This window comes from Mastigoproctus giganteus, chromosome 1 (genome assembly GCF_048544385.1).
Source record: "Mastigoproctus giganteus isolate SK-2022 chromosome 1, ASM4854438v1, whole genome shotgun sequence".
NCBI lineage: Eukaryota > Metazoa > Arthropoda > Arachnida > Uropygi > Thelyphonidae > Mastigoproctus > Mastigoproctus giganteus.
This window is the reverse complement of record NC_143575.1, coordinates 29,669,949-29,684,334: the sequence shown is the minus strand read 5'-3', so window position 1 is coordinate 29,684,334 and position 14,386 is coordinate 29,669,949. Positions and strand designations below refer to the sequence as shown.

General features: G+C 34.7%; 1 protein-coding gene across 1 annotated transcript in view; it reads left to right on the top strand.

The window, feature by feature from the left end:
* Positions 1–14,386, top strand: part of LOC150090671 (rac GTPase-activating protein 1-like) — a 131,848-nt gene that overhangs the window by 7,601 nt on the left and 109,861 nt on the right. The window contains exons 2-3 of the mRNA XM_090389937.1: positions 3,290–3,431; positions 9,718–9,778. Coding sequence (XP_090246063.1) covers positions 3,290–3,431; positions 9,718–9,778 — 203 coding nt within the window. The remainder of the gene's footprint in view (positions 1–3,289; positions 3,432–9,717; positions 9,779–14,386) is intronic.

Here is a 14,386-nt window from a genome sequence, read left to right as displayed (position 1 = left end):
ACTGAAACTATATCTCTTTTAATAAGTAAAGTTTTAATAACAGAAATATCTAGGAATTATATTTTTTATTGAATGCAAAATAAATGAAAGTTTTGAAGAAAGATTATAAATTTAAAAGTTTATTCAGTTCTTACCTTTTAATATCTGAAGGAAAATAAGTCATGTAATAATTGAGTGATAATTGAGTAATTGAAAGCATTATGAGTCTACAAGTCACAGTCATCTTTCGCATCTTGTGCAGTGATGTATTACAGTATAATCTACTTTAAGAACTAATCTCTACTCCAGTGGTTTTCAACCGGGGTGCCACAACAACATTCCAGGGGTGCCACGTAATTTGGGTTTAAGTTACTTAAAAAACTTATTATTATTTTTTAATTTATATATTTATTTCATTATAAAAAGGTGTACAGTATCTTTTTAATTTTGTGGTGATTTATAATTGATGTTTACTTAGTACCCCTATATAAAGAATAAAATTATATACTGTATATATATAATTTGTACTTATGAAATGTACTTTTCATAATTATATTATTATAATAAATATCATATAACATGTATATTTTTTAATATTATACAGGGTGTCTCAAAAATATTGGTACAAACGTTTAGGGGAGGTAGGTAACATCTAAAGGAATGTGAATTGAATAGGAACCCATAACCGGAAACGTCACCGTAAGTCGGTACACGACGCTATTCATCAGTTCGCGAGAGGGAAAATTTCTATTTTACTCATTCAAGCAATAGTCGCCGCATGAAGAGCATGCATCGATATACGAACTGTGAGCTAGCAGACATGCACCTAGTGTATGGATTAGCAGAGGGCAATGGAAGAGCTGCTCAATGAATTTATGGAGAGAATGCTTCCCAGACAGACATGTACCAGACCACCGTTTGTTTGCACGTGTGCATCAAAATTTGTGCGATTATGGGTCATTTAGTGGTAACAGGAGTAGTGCAGGCAGACCACGTTCGACGCGAACTCCCACCAAAAAGTGTATTGAATGCCATCCAGAATAATCCTACTACTAGCACACATGCCGTTGCCTCTGCCTTAGGAGTGTCTTGTTGCAGTGTACAGTGTGTCTGGCACCACGATTCCTTACACTCCTTTCAGTTACTGCTCCCCAAAGATCATCCTGCACGTGTGGCTTTTGCGCAGTGGTTTCTCCAAGAAAGTGTTCAAGACTTGAATTTTCCAGCCTATGTTTTGGTCATGGATGAGGCTTATTTCACTCGGAAAGGCTTATTCAATCAGCATAATGCTCATGTGTGGGCTCACGACAACCCACATGGTGTGTGCCCCCATGCGGCACAACGTCGCTTCGCAATAAATGTGTGGGCAGGTATGGTCGGTGACTGCTTAGTTGGCCCATATCTGTTACCATCCCGCATGAACTCTGCTAAATATCGGATCTTTCTTGAACAAGTTCTACCGGGGTTACTTGACGATGTTCCAGCAAATGTGAGACGCAACATTTGGTTTCAACATGATGGGGCTCCTGCCCATTATGAAAGGTGTGTTCGTGACCATTTGAACAGGTGTTTTGGGCATTGATGGATTGGCTGTGGTGGACCCATTGCCTAACCACCATGCTCACCTGATTTATCGAGCCTTGATTTCTTTCTGTGGGGGGGCCCTCTAATCAGTCATGTATGAATCGCCTGTGGAGACGGAAATGTATCTTGTGGCGCGACTCGTCAGCTCTGCTGCTACTGTCAAAGAAACTCCAGGTGTGTTTGACCGTGTCCGCCAATCCATGCTGCATCAGTGTCATGCATGCATCGCATCTCATCGTGGAACCTTCAAGCATCTGTTGTAACATCATGAAATGCATCCATCTCGTACTCCATTGTTAATATTATGTCAAATAAATGTTTGCCACTAATTACTGTCTTGTGTCATTTCTGCTTCTTGTGTCTCTGCTACTACTTTCCCGTGACGTTTCCGGTTATGGGTTCCTATGCGATTCACATTCCTTTAGATGTTACCTACCTCCCCTAAACGCTTGTACCAATATTTTTGAAACACCCTGTACACACACACACACACACACACACACACACACACACACACAGATCTAACAGGCAGAAAATTGAGTAGGGGTGCCGCAAAATAAAATAAATTACTTAGGGGTGCCGTTATTAAAAAAAGGTTGAAAATCACTGGTGTGCTTTTTAATTAAATAATTTCTTCTCTTTCTTTTAAAAGTTCATTGTGGCATTTTATTACACTGCACAGTAAAATGTAAAGAAAGCAGTGAGCATCTCCACCGCATATCCCCGGAGCAATATGGCCTTAGTTGCTAATGCTCCTAAAAACCAAATAACATAACATAACAGTAAGCATCTACAATACATCCTCATGTAGAAGATCATGAAATCAAAATCTACAGCACAGGTGATAATGTGACGCCGTGCTTACTAGCAATGCTTTATTACCTATGCTTGTAGGTTTTGTCTTGTGACCGTCTACATGAATATAACATATAAACTATAAAGAAAATGCTTACCATTTTCTTTATAGTTTGTCTACATAAAGCTTCCCATGTAAACGTATAGGAGCCAAGCCATATTGTCTGTTTGGTACTGTACTGCAATTGGTTTCTCTGTAAACAAAGCTACAGTATGGAAGTGTGTTTTCTGTAAGAAATTGACAATCTTGAAATGTTATTTAAGGATTCAAGGTAAACACATAAACATAATTCTTGATGAATTCCATGAATTGCTTATGGCTGACGAAGGCAAAATTCTTGGGTTTTTAAAGGTGAGCAACAATATATATTTGTGTAAAAATATATATGCAATGAATTGTAAATATATTGGTACTAATCCATTTCTTTCTGATACTAAGCATGTGCCTTTAACTCAGTCTTAGGATTTTATATTCAGTGTATTAATTGATCATATTCTTAAGTTTAGATGATTTTTTTTTTTGTTTTCCAAAGGCTGACGAAGGCAAAATTTCTAACTTAATGTCATGTTTTTCTAGGATTATAATGGTAGTTTAAAAAAAAAAAAAAAATTGCAACCTATGTGGGTGTATCGGTCAGTTTTCATATTTGGCATTCAGAGTTTGACATAGCTATAAATTTATGCTTTTTTTATTTTTGTTATTATTTTTTTTATCAAATACACATCTGGAAGAAAGATGCTGTAATGATGATATTCAATGTAAGTTTATAACTATACATTGTTATATTTCTTCAAGTTACATAAACTGTTAAAATATATATTAGAAATATAAAAATTTTTTTTTTTCCATATTATGCTATTTCTTTTGAAGATTATATGAACTATCTGAAAAAACAAGAAAGCTATTCTACCAAGTATGAACTGTCACGATGTGAAATAGAGAAACTTCAAGAAATGTTACGGAAGGCCCAAACTGAAGTTAAAACATTACAGACTCAGCTTATACATGCTAGGTAAGACTTACAAGCTTTTAAAATTTTCTCAGAAATTTGTAATCTTTAAATAGTATGTTTCAAATTTTAGTTTATCATTTCAAGTACAAGTAGTTCTTGACTTTACGAGTTAATTCGTTCCTTCCTAGCGCACGCTCGTAAAGCGGGAATTTATTTCCCGTAGACATAAGGTTAAAAATAGGGGTTACGTTCTCAACAATGAAATTAGTTAGCTAATTAGTTTATGTTTAAAGAATGATTGATTTATCAAAAGAAATGAAAACGTAGCCTGCAAAATCAGCAAATTATAATAATAGAGAAATTATTTACGACTTACAAATGTTAAAGAATGTTTATTCTTCATCATCATCGACTAAGTGCCCACAAGGAGTCGTCGTCTTCAGAAATGCTTCAAGAGGTGTTTGTTTCCAAGATAATCTTCTCTTTTAATTATAAATTTCACGATTGCATGCATAAGCATTTTTTAACGGCACACACAAATTGCAATTAGCATTAGCATTAGTAGAGGCATTTGATGCAAGAAAGCAAGCTTATGCAGCATCAGCCAAAAAAAAAAAAAAAATAAATAAAAAATAACCACTTCCACGACAAGGGATGGAAGTCTGTTCCACCAACCAACCACTCGCTGGCTAAAGGCAAATTTCCGCACGTCTATCCTACATCTGTCTTTCCTCAATTTGAATTTATGCCCTCTCAGGTGATTATTCTGAGCAAGAGGAAGAACCCCATCAGCATTGAGCATGCTCAAACCATTCAAGGCTTTATACACCTCTATCAGATCACCTTGCTGGTGCCTAGTCTCCAGACACTAATTTGCAAAACTTAAGCCTTTCTTCGTAAGAGCACCTCTTTGTTCCATTCACTAATCTTGTTGCCCTTCTCTGTATACTCGTTCCAGCATCTCTACATCCTTCTTGAAATGAGGCCTCCAGACCTGTATACAGTACTCTAGGTGTGGCCTGACCATTGCCTTATACAAGGGAATAATCACCTCCTTATCCCTGCTAGAAAAATTCCTATATATCATTGACAATACACCATGAGCTACTCTTGCAGCCCGTCTGCACTGCTCAGAAAACTTCATATCTGCCTGCACAACCACCCCCAGGTCCCTTTCATTCTCTACCAGTGTAGTACCACAGAGTTGATACGTTGCTCTGGGGTTGCTGTTTCCCGTATGTAGTACTTTACATTTGTCAATGTTAAACTTCATTTGCCACCTCTCAGCCCATCTGCTCAACCTTTCCAGCTCCTGTTGCAGTAGCATAGTGTCAGTAGTGTCCTTGACAACCCTGCCAACCTTTGTATCGTCTGCAAACTTGATTCGTGGTAAATTTGATTAACATGATTCGTGGGGAGTAACAAGTTTACGAAGCTTAAAAAAAGAAAGGAATGAGGAGAATATTCTGAAAATTTATTTATGTTCTTTATGTGATTGAAGGTTGATTGAAATAAAGGGGACACACATTTCACCATCATATCATAATAACATAAAAAACCACACAATTTCAGCAATCGGTATTTTTGCAAATGCAAGAAGGTTGAGTTTACTACCCGTTTATAATTGCTTGCAGTAACAGAAAAGCCCAATAAACCGGAAAGTGCAAATTGTTTTTATTGTTTTATGGTCGTGACCTCTGGAAATGTGCTTTAGAAAAATATCACAAAGGCATTTAAAATTGATTCTTATAACGGAATATATGATAATGATGAAAGTGTAGTGCATTTTTAATGATTTGAATTGGTAACTAATGCAATTTACAAACCATGCTTACGACATTTTATATGGCCTTGAGGTCACTCTCGTGATCTTAAAAATGACATTTTAAAGAGATAAATAGCTCAGTTATACAGTGAAAATTTCAAACTCTGAGATCTTGAAACAAATTACCAAAACACAATGTGTTATTGGGTTCACATTACGATATTTTAACGATATGATGGTGTCTCTGGAACTGATTAATATTGTAAAGCGGGGTACACTGTATTGTATAGCTACGCACATGGTTTGGAATGCGGTATTTATGAATGTTTAGCATTCATTTTTTGAAATTAATGTTCATATTTTTGATTTTGTTGATACTTGGGGAACAAAGCTCGTAAACTCGGGAACTTGTAAAGCAAGAACTGCCTGTATTCCTTTTTTTTTTTTTTTTTTTTTATTAATGAGAAAATCTCACTTTGCATGCCTTGTATAGGATACCCTCATCTGTACTGTAAATTGTATGGGTAGACATCAATGTTCTAACTAGGTGATGCTCATAATTTGTGTGGAAGCCATCTTGTTTCAAAATGGACACGTGTATATGTAAGGGCAGCACCTAGAGCGTCCTTTCAAATCCGCCCTCATGTCCATGTTAATTTAACAGACTCTGTAAAATAGGCCAGACGTGTAGTAATGCCATGTTTGTGTAATCAGTGTTGTGTGGTGCTGGCCTCTTGGCTACCCAGAAGCAGCAATTACCCGGAAAGCTGCTTCTGAGTACTCATCCACACCAAGAGAAGGTGGGCCAAGTCCAGTAGATGGAACACTCTTATGGTCTCAGATGAGACAAAAAAAAAAAAAAACCTCTGGGGTTTTTTTTTTTTTTTAAAACAACTGTTGAAAAAACAACAAAAAAAAAACAACTGTTGAAACCCACTTCAGAGTATAAAATAAAAAATAATAATAAAATAAAAAAATAAATAAATAAAAATAATAAATAACTAGGGGGCTTCACTTCTTTTGATAAAATAAAATACTTACAGAAGTTTTCGACACTGTCTCTCTCTTATTTATGAATACATAAATACGTTACATATGGCAATCAAGAATGGTGCCACGTGGTCATGTTAGATAAACATAGCACGTGATCACACTTAAACAGAAGCTTTGTTTTACCACAGTAAAACAAGCTTCTGTTTAAGCTTCCGTGGAGAAATATGTAACAAACTTCTGTTACGTATTTTAGTATTTGTTATGTATTACCACGTAACCCACATCTCTCTTCTCCCATTGGCTGAATAAATATCACTAGGAGGAAAATTATTTTAATGTATAGAAAGATAATAATAAATAAAATAAAATAAACTCTCAACACTACACCTTAACCAGTTTCTGATGATCAAGACTCCACCATAATGAACCCAAACACTAAGTATGTAAAATTGGCATTAAAGATCTTCTATGTCTTTTGAGAATTCTTGAAAAAGACCGCTTTTGATCAACTAAAAATAATCCTTCCTGACCTGGTATCAGATCCTCCATTATTTCTCGAATCTGAATCCTTAAGTTTTCGTAAATAGCATATTTGTAAAGTATATGATCCCAACTTTCCTGAGCACCACAAAAACATAAATCAGTTCCGACAATCCCAGGGCAAACAACTTAGCATTAAGTGACCCATGTCCTGTTATTAAAAACAAGGATTCCAAACTCTGTGTAAACCATTTTGTAATCTGTCCACTGTTTAAAAATGTGACTTCTTCAGGTATAGAACACCAGGTAACCCATCCAGCCTCAACATTATCTCACCTATGCTGCCACAATTTAAATATTTCATTCAAGCATCAGTTATTTTCTTATTTAATACCAGTATTAAAATTTAACTCTATATCCAAGGTCCTAATGGGCATTTGCCTCTTTATATAATGACAAAGACCCTGGTACACCAAGAACAGATCCAACGGAACACATCTGGCATATTTCATATTTAGCTTCAGAGCACCTGTAAAGCAACTGTTGAAACCCTTCTACAAACTCTCATGATAGTAAGCAACATTGTTTGCTGTATAGTGTTCAACTTGGCTTGAAACCATATAATTGTAGCACGTCGAAACCAGGCTCCTGCTGCATACTTGGTTATAGGAAGGAAAACTGCCCGATAACATAACTTTCAAGTTTTCAGTGATAGGTCTCAGTCCGATTTTGATATTCTAATAACAGATCCAGAAAACTTCCTAACTTTTTCACTAAGATAATTCAGGTGTGAATAGAATAATAATCTGTGATCAATAAGTACTCCCAAATATTTTATCTTGGCCACTAATGGTATTTGACGTCCTTGTAGCTTTATTTGTGGGGTACGATTTAAATCCAATTTAGTTTTAAAAATCATCATTTTAGTTTTCCGAGAACTTATTAGTAAGTTTGTTAATTTGAAACCAGGAATATAAATCATTCAATACGTTGTTAGGTTTACGTTCTAGCATACCCACCTTCCAGCAATCACTATAGTAAGATCGTCTGTGAAAGCAAACATTTTGCAATCCAAATAGGACCGCTCCAACCAATCTTGCAACACCAAATTCCAGATGAGAGGCCCAGCACCAGGGGCACCCACATGTCACCTGTCTTTTAACATAAAAGTACTTAGATTTAACTATAACACACCTGTCAAAGAAATAACTTTTAAAGAGATTATAGATCTCAAATGAACATTCCACATGCCTTAACTGAACCAGGGCAGCCTTCCACCAGACTGAATCAACTGCACCTTCAAAATCTATATATATAGCTAATTCATATTTAGCTTCAGAGTTCTCAATGTGTGCTTAGAAATCAACCAAAGCATATTCACAAGATTTTCCAAGCATGAAGCCATACTGTCTAGAGGATATCAAGTTTTTAGATGTTGACAGTTTAGAGACTCGTAATGCCATAAGCTGTTCAAGTATTTTCCCCAAGAGAGTCACTGGATGGTATGATCTATGGTCTAATGCTGGTTTCCCTGATTTCTTGATAAGCTTTAGTAAACCCATTTTCCAATCACTGGAAAAGACACCAACTAAACATTTATTATACATCAGAAATAGCACATTTGGAAACAGCTCATGAAACCTCACAATAAAAGCATTTTCCAATAAATCCAGTCAAAGGCACTTATTAATCTTAACGTTCTTCATGGCTGCCAAAAATTCTTCAGGTAAAAATGGATCTGTAGCTGTATTTGTTCCATATCATGATTTCCAGATCTAATATCCAATTGTAATTGAGTGTCATGTGTGGAATCATCCTTTGGCAATAACTGATTTAATGTAACTTCAGTGGAATCTTTCCAACCAGCGGTCTCATGATCACCTTTCGTAACTGTTCCAAAAACCTTTCCAGTTTGTAGTTTACTTCTAGTTATTTTATAGAGTAACCCCCATGGTTTAGCATTCCCAGATTCCTAAACAAATAAATGTCATGTATCATGCTTCCTATCTGCAATTTCCTTCTTGTATGTATTTTTTTAATGTATGTAGACTTCATGCAGCTGATTCACCTCACTAAGAGACCAATTCTGATGATGTTGATATTGACGCCTAGCTTGGTTTACAGATTTACTTAAAACAGTTAGTTCTCTTAACCACCATGGACAACATCTTGAATTGATAACTTTCGTTTTAGCAGATTTATAAGCTGCCCATAAAATAGATGTTTGTACAAAACTAACTGAATATGGTTTATAAACGAGTTCCTAAATGATAGTGGTGTTTGCAATGTGAGTGGTGGCCATCTTGTTTCATGGTGGTGAACTAGAAATGCTTCGACAGGATTGACTAGTATCTCATCTCCTTTATAATGTGAATTTTGTGTGGATTATCACGTAAACAAGAGTTCCTAAATGAGTGTTTGAAATAAAATCATTCCTATTTAGATATTGTAGGACACCCTTACATGTGCTGTAAATTTAGTTTTAATCAGACTGTAAACACCAACGTTCCAACAGTTTATGCTTACAATTCAAGTGATGGCATACTATTTCAAGATGGTGGACCCAAATAAAATCACTTCCATCAGGGTAATATAGTACCTCATCATTTGAATTGAGAATTTGGTTTTTTATTGATCTGACATCTTGAAACAAGATGGCAGATCATTAAAATGCCCTCCTTAAGCCAGAGTACCCCCCTCCCCACCATGTACACTGAATGTGGTATGCAAAAAGAAACCAATGATAGTTCTTCTCCCACTAAAAGTCATTCTCCTTTGACCTCACTTCTGTGTGTACTGTCCACTTAAAAAAATTTGTTGTCACCTGAAAGGTACAGTATGATGTTTCAACTGATAGCAATGAATGTTTGTTATATTTGTAGATATTTATTATCTCAAATATCTTCCTTTATTTCCACTTGATCAGACATTTCATAGCGTGTGGGGTTAAATTACTGTGTCATTTTGACCCACTCCCTAATATCTCCAGAGTGATTAAAAACAAAATTGAAGTTTCACTGTATTTTATATAATATATATATTTTTAAAGGTTTTAAATATTTTGGAAAACTATTTGACTTCAACACTAACAGAAAATATTCAATTTAGAAATCTACTTAGTATAGAGATGAGAAAAAGAGCAAATGCAGAGGCACAGAGAGATTCTTTGGTGAGTATTGTTTGAAAAAATGTCATGCCATTTGTAAATATTGAAATATTCTTAGTACAAGTTGAGTTTATATGATAGCAAATAAAAGTTCTCTTACAAAGAGAGGAGAATTTAAAACGTATTTTCTTATATTTGTTGCATAAACTAAGTTTTTTTTAGATTATGATACTTAAAGAATTAGTGATTCAGTTTCTTGAGATGTTTACATTTTCACTGTTGTCTATGATTAGTCTGAAGTATCATGCATATCTTTTATATCCAGTAGGTATATTGGGTACCACGGATATAATTTATACTACTAGTCTCATTCACTGTTTTCTTCCGTGCTGTTCTTTTTCCTGTTGGGTTTTTAGATATAAGTAGAGTAAGTCCCCATTCTTCTAATGCTTGATAACATCGATTCACCTTCCTGTTGGTCTACCCCCCAGGCCTGTCATTATTTATTTTTGCTCTGAACATCTTTAAATGGAAGAAAATAGTATAGCTAAACTACTTTCTTCCATTCTTTTTGCATGTCCATACCATTTTAAGTTTGCTCACTTACCTTTTTATTGGTTTTGTTATCCCAAGATGTTTTTCTCATCATTTCTTTATTTTGAATATCTTGCAATTGCTTCTATTTTTCAGATACAATTAATTTTCTTAAAACTCTCATTTCTGAAGATTCTAATTTTTATAAATCCCCTTTATCAAAGTAGGCTTAAATCATGTCATAAACAGCTAATTTTTTGAGGGGGGGGGGGAATAATTTCTCTTTTTCTTCAAATGAATTTGTTTTGCTAACTTTTGTGTCTAATCATATACCTTCATTGAAGACTGTTCCTAGATACAGAATTACTAACTTGTTTTTTTTTTTTTTTGTTATTTAGTTTGCAATCTAAATTTTCCCTTTTTTCTCTTTCAACTCTAACTTTTGATTTTTTGTTTTATGCCAAATTTTATACAATCTTTGTTTGTTTTATTCAGAAATTCCTGAAGAGTGTACAGGATACTATTTGAATAGCACAATATCATCTCTATGTAATAATGGTTCAATTTTTACCTCTCTCACACTAAACTTATGTTAATACCTTGCATTCTGTTGCACATGGAAGACTGTTGTACAAATTGGAGAGGTATGACATTAAGGGTAAGTTGCTACAATGGATAAAGGGATGGTTGAGTGGGAGATGACAGAGAGTGGTAATCAGTGGACACTGCTCTTCATGGACTAATGTTATTAGTGGAGTCCCTCAGGGTTCGGGTCCATTGTTGTTTTCTGTATTTATGAATGATATTGATGATGGTATATCAGGCTTAATGTCCAAGTTTGCAGTGATACAAAGGGTGGCAGGGTTGTTAAAGACAGTATGCTACTCCAACTGGATCTAGATATTGGGAAAATGGCCTGAGAAGTGGCAACTGAAGTTTAACCTTGACAAATGCAAAGTACTGCATATGGGTAGTGATAACTGAAGACAAATGTACCAACTCTGTGGTACTACACTCAGAAGTGGAAAAGACCTGGAGGTAATTGTGCAGTCAGATATTTAGTTCTCTGAGCTGTGCAGATGGGCTCCCAGGGTAGGTCATGGAGTCTGTCAATGATATATAGGAATTTTGCTAGTAGGGACAGGGAGGTGATTATCCTGTTATACAAGGCAATGGTCAGGCCACACCTAGAGTACTGTGTACAGGTCTGTAAGCCTCATTTTAAGAAGGATGCAGAGTTGCTAGAACGAGTACAAAGAAGGGCTACAAGATTGGTGAGGGGGAACAAAGGGGTGTTCTTACCAAGAAAGGCTTAAGTTCTGCAAATTGCAGCACCTGGAGAGTAGGCAACTGCGAAGTGATTTGATTGAGGTGTATAAGGCCTTGAATGGGTTGAGCAAGCTGAATAGCCTAAATAAATTTAAGGCTGAGCTGGACAGGCATTTGGAACAAATGGAGGGGTGAAATGGGAGGTTTTTTTTTTTTTTTTGGCTGATGCTGCATGAGCTTGCTTTCTTGCATCATATGCCTCTACTAATGCTAATCCTTTTATTAAATGGTCTGTAAGAAGTGGTGATTAGATGCAGCCCTTCCTTGCTTCAAATTTAACCTGAAACCATTTTCTGATCTCTGCAGATTTGCTATTTTGATTAACCTAAATTCTGCTTAAAATATTATTCTTAATGTCATATTATTCTAAAACTTGAAAGATCAGATTTCTAGATGCTTTATTATACGCTTTTTCAAGGTCAACAAATCCTAAATACTGCTTTTTACTTTCCTGAGTTTTCTATAATTTGTCTTTGTGTTCATATATGATTTTGGCATTCCCTGTTTGGCCTTAAATCTGTCAGATCTTTCTGAGTATTACATTCAACAGTACTTCTTACCCTTTTCTTTAAGATAATTACATAGCTTTACCTGGACATGAAGGAATCAAATTTCTCTGTAATTTTCACTTTCAGCAATCCCTTCTCATATATATTAGTATAATTAATCCCTTAGTCCAGTCTATGGACTAAGGCATTAATTTTGGAACATGACCTCTTGATAATGTGATGTAACCACCACAACACAATCTCAATCCCCTGGCCTTCGGCACATTTCAGGTGTAACTTCATTTGCATTTACACCTGCCACCTTTTCATAGTTGATATTTTCTATGAACATTTTTACTTCAATAATAGAGATAATATCAAGATTTCAAACTAGTATATAAAGTCTTCAGCTCCTTCATTTAGCAAATAATTAAAATATTTACTCAATACTTCTAAAATATCTTCTCCTCTGTTTTATCTTCACTTTGTTTTCAATTACCTTAATTATGAACAAAGTGATTTTAATTTAAATACATTTCTGTTATGCTTGCCTAATAAAGACTTTAGGGATACTGACATCATGGTTCTATAATTCATGACACTAACAGTAAAATAAATAAATCCACAGATTAGTTGCATATATTAATATCTTTTTGAATAGCAAAGTTTTGAAGCAAACTTTGTCATGAAAATGAAAACATTGCTTTGCGACACAAACTTCCAGGTGAAGCAAACCAAAAGTAAAACCAACAATTATATGTGCTGAACAGGTTATTGCCTGTCCAGTTGTTTTTATTCGTTCTCCTGCTCCTTGTCAAACTACTTTTAATAGGACTGCAAGGACTACTCTTTCAGTGCAGAAGTTGAAATAAAGTAGGTGTCATTCTACTTACACTGAGAAATAATTGCCATGATCAAAAACTGAATGCAGTAAAGTGTACAAATTTATTTTATTATGTCAACTTCTGTGTTGAAATATGCACCACAATCTTATAATATAGGGAAAATGCAGCCCAGTTCCATTGGTTAAAGGTTGAAACAGCTGTCCTCCTGATGTGTCTCAGACTTTTAAATGTATAGATTCGCCTATTCAGGTGATGTTATACAATTTAGAAAGATATCAGCAACTTAGGCAGAACCATGAATTTGTCTCTGAACCATGATATTTGTAAGTTGAACATAAGATGAAGCCTTAGCACTGAGTGCACAACATCTCTCTTCAGTCATAGCAGTATGATCCCTATGATTGAAAATTGAGCACAGTAAGGCATGCCAATTTATTTGAGACAAGTGTGTATTTTAATTTATTTTGTTTTTCATTCTAAGTGGAATTTTTGATCTTATCAATAGTGATGTTAGTTGCTTTTTACTTCAAATACACAAAAACATCAGTACTTGATGGCCAAAGCAAGAAAGACTATTTTAAATAATTTTTGGGATGTATACACAGTAAAAATCGAATAGTCAGGCATGTGATGATCTGGAAAATCCAATAATCCAGCATCTGAGCAGGTCTGAATCAAAAGTTCAAAACTATTCAGTCATCCCTTGAATGATGTAGCCAAGCAGTCGGGCACAAGGATGCAGAATCCACTTTGAGTGGACCATGGTTTCAGCCCACATGACTACTAAATGCAGTTAATGTTGGTATTCATTGTCAAAATAATTAATGTAAACTGCTCTGACCTAGTGGTCATGCTGGAATATAAACAAGAACATTCTTAATGAGTAAATATTTCAATATATAGATAACTGAACCTGAAAAAACAAGTTAAACATAGTTTAATATGGCTGAGATGAATGCAATAATATGCAGTATGAAGCTTATTTTTTTAATCTTAACTAGTATCAAAATATGTTATTTTTTGAAAAGAGTAAAATCCAATAATAAGGTGATCATATAGTGTATACAATAAGTTGCCAGTGATGAGGAGTTAGATTATTTACATCTCCAAAAAGGGACCTCACTTTTATCACCTTATGACATAGTGTCAAATAAATGGGTTAATTAAACTAATGTATAATAATCATTGTTAATCTTATTTTATTTGTTTTTTGTCTTGAAGTCTGAAAATAAGTATCTAGGAAGTTTGGTTTTGAGTTTGTTTTAGTTAAAGGACAGTGAGGAAAGAAGCTGGGTGACTCAGCAAGCATGAGACTAAAAAGAGTGTTATTTACTACCAAAGTTAATAAAAAAAATGTCAAAATGTTCAATACAAAATAAAAACTTGATTTCACGGCAAAATTTAGCCCAAAAAAAGCAAATAAACTATCAATAATATTAAGAATAATAAAAATAAATTGTAAAATACAGTTAGAA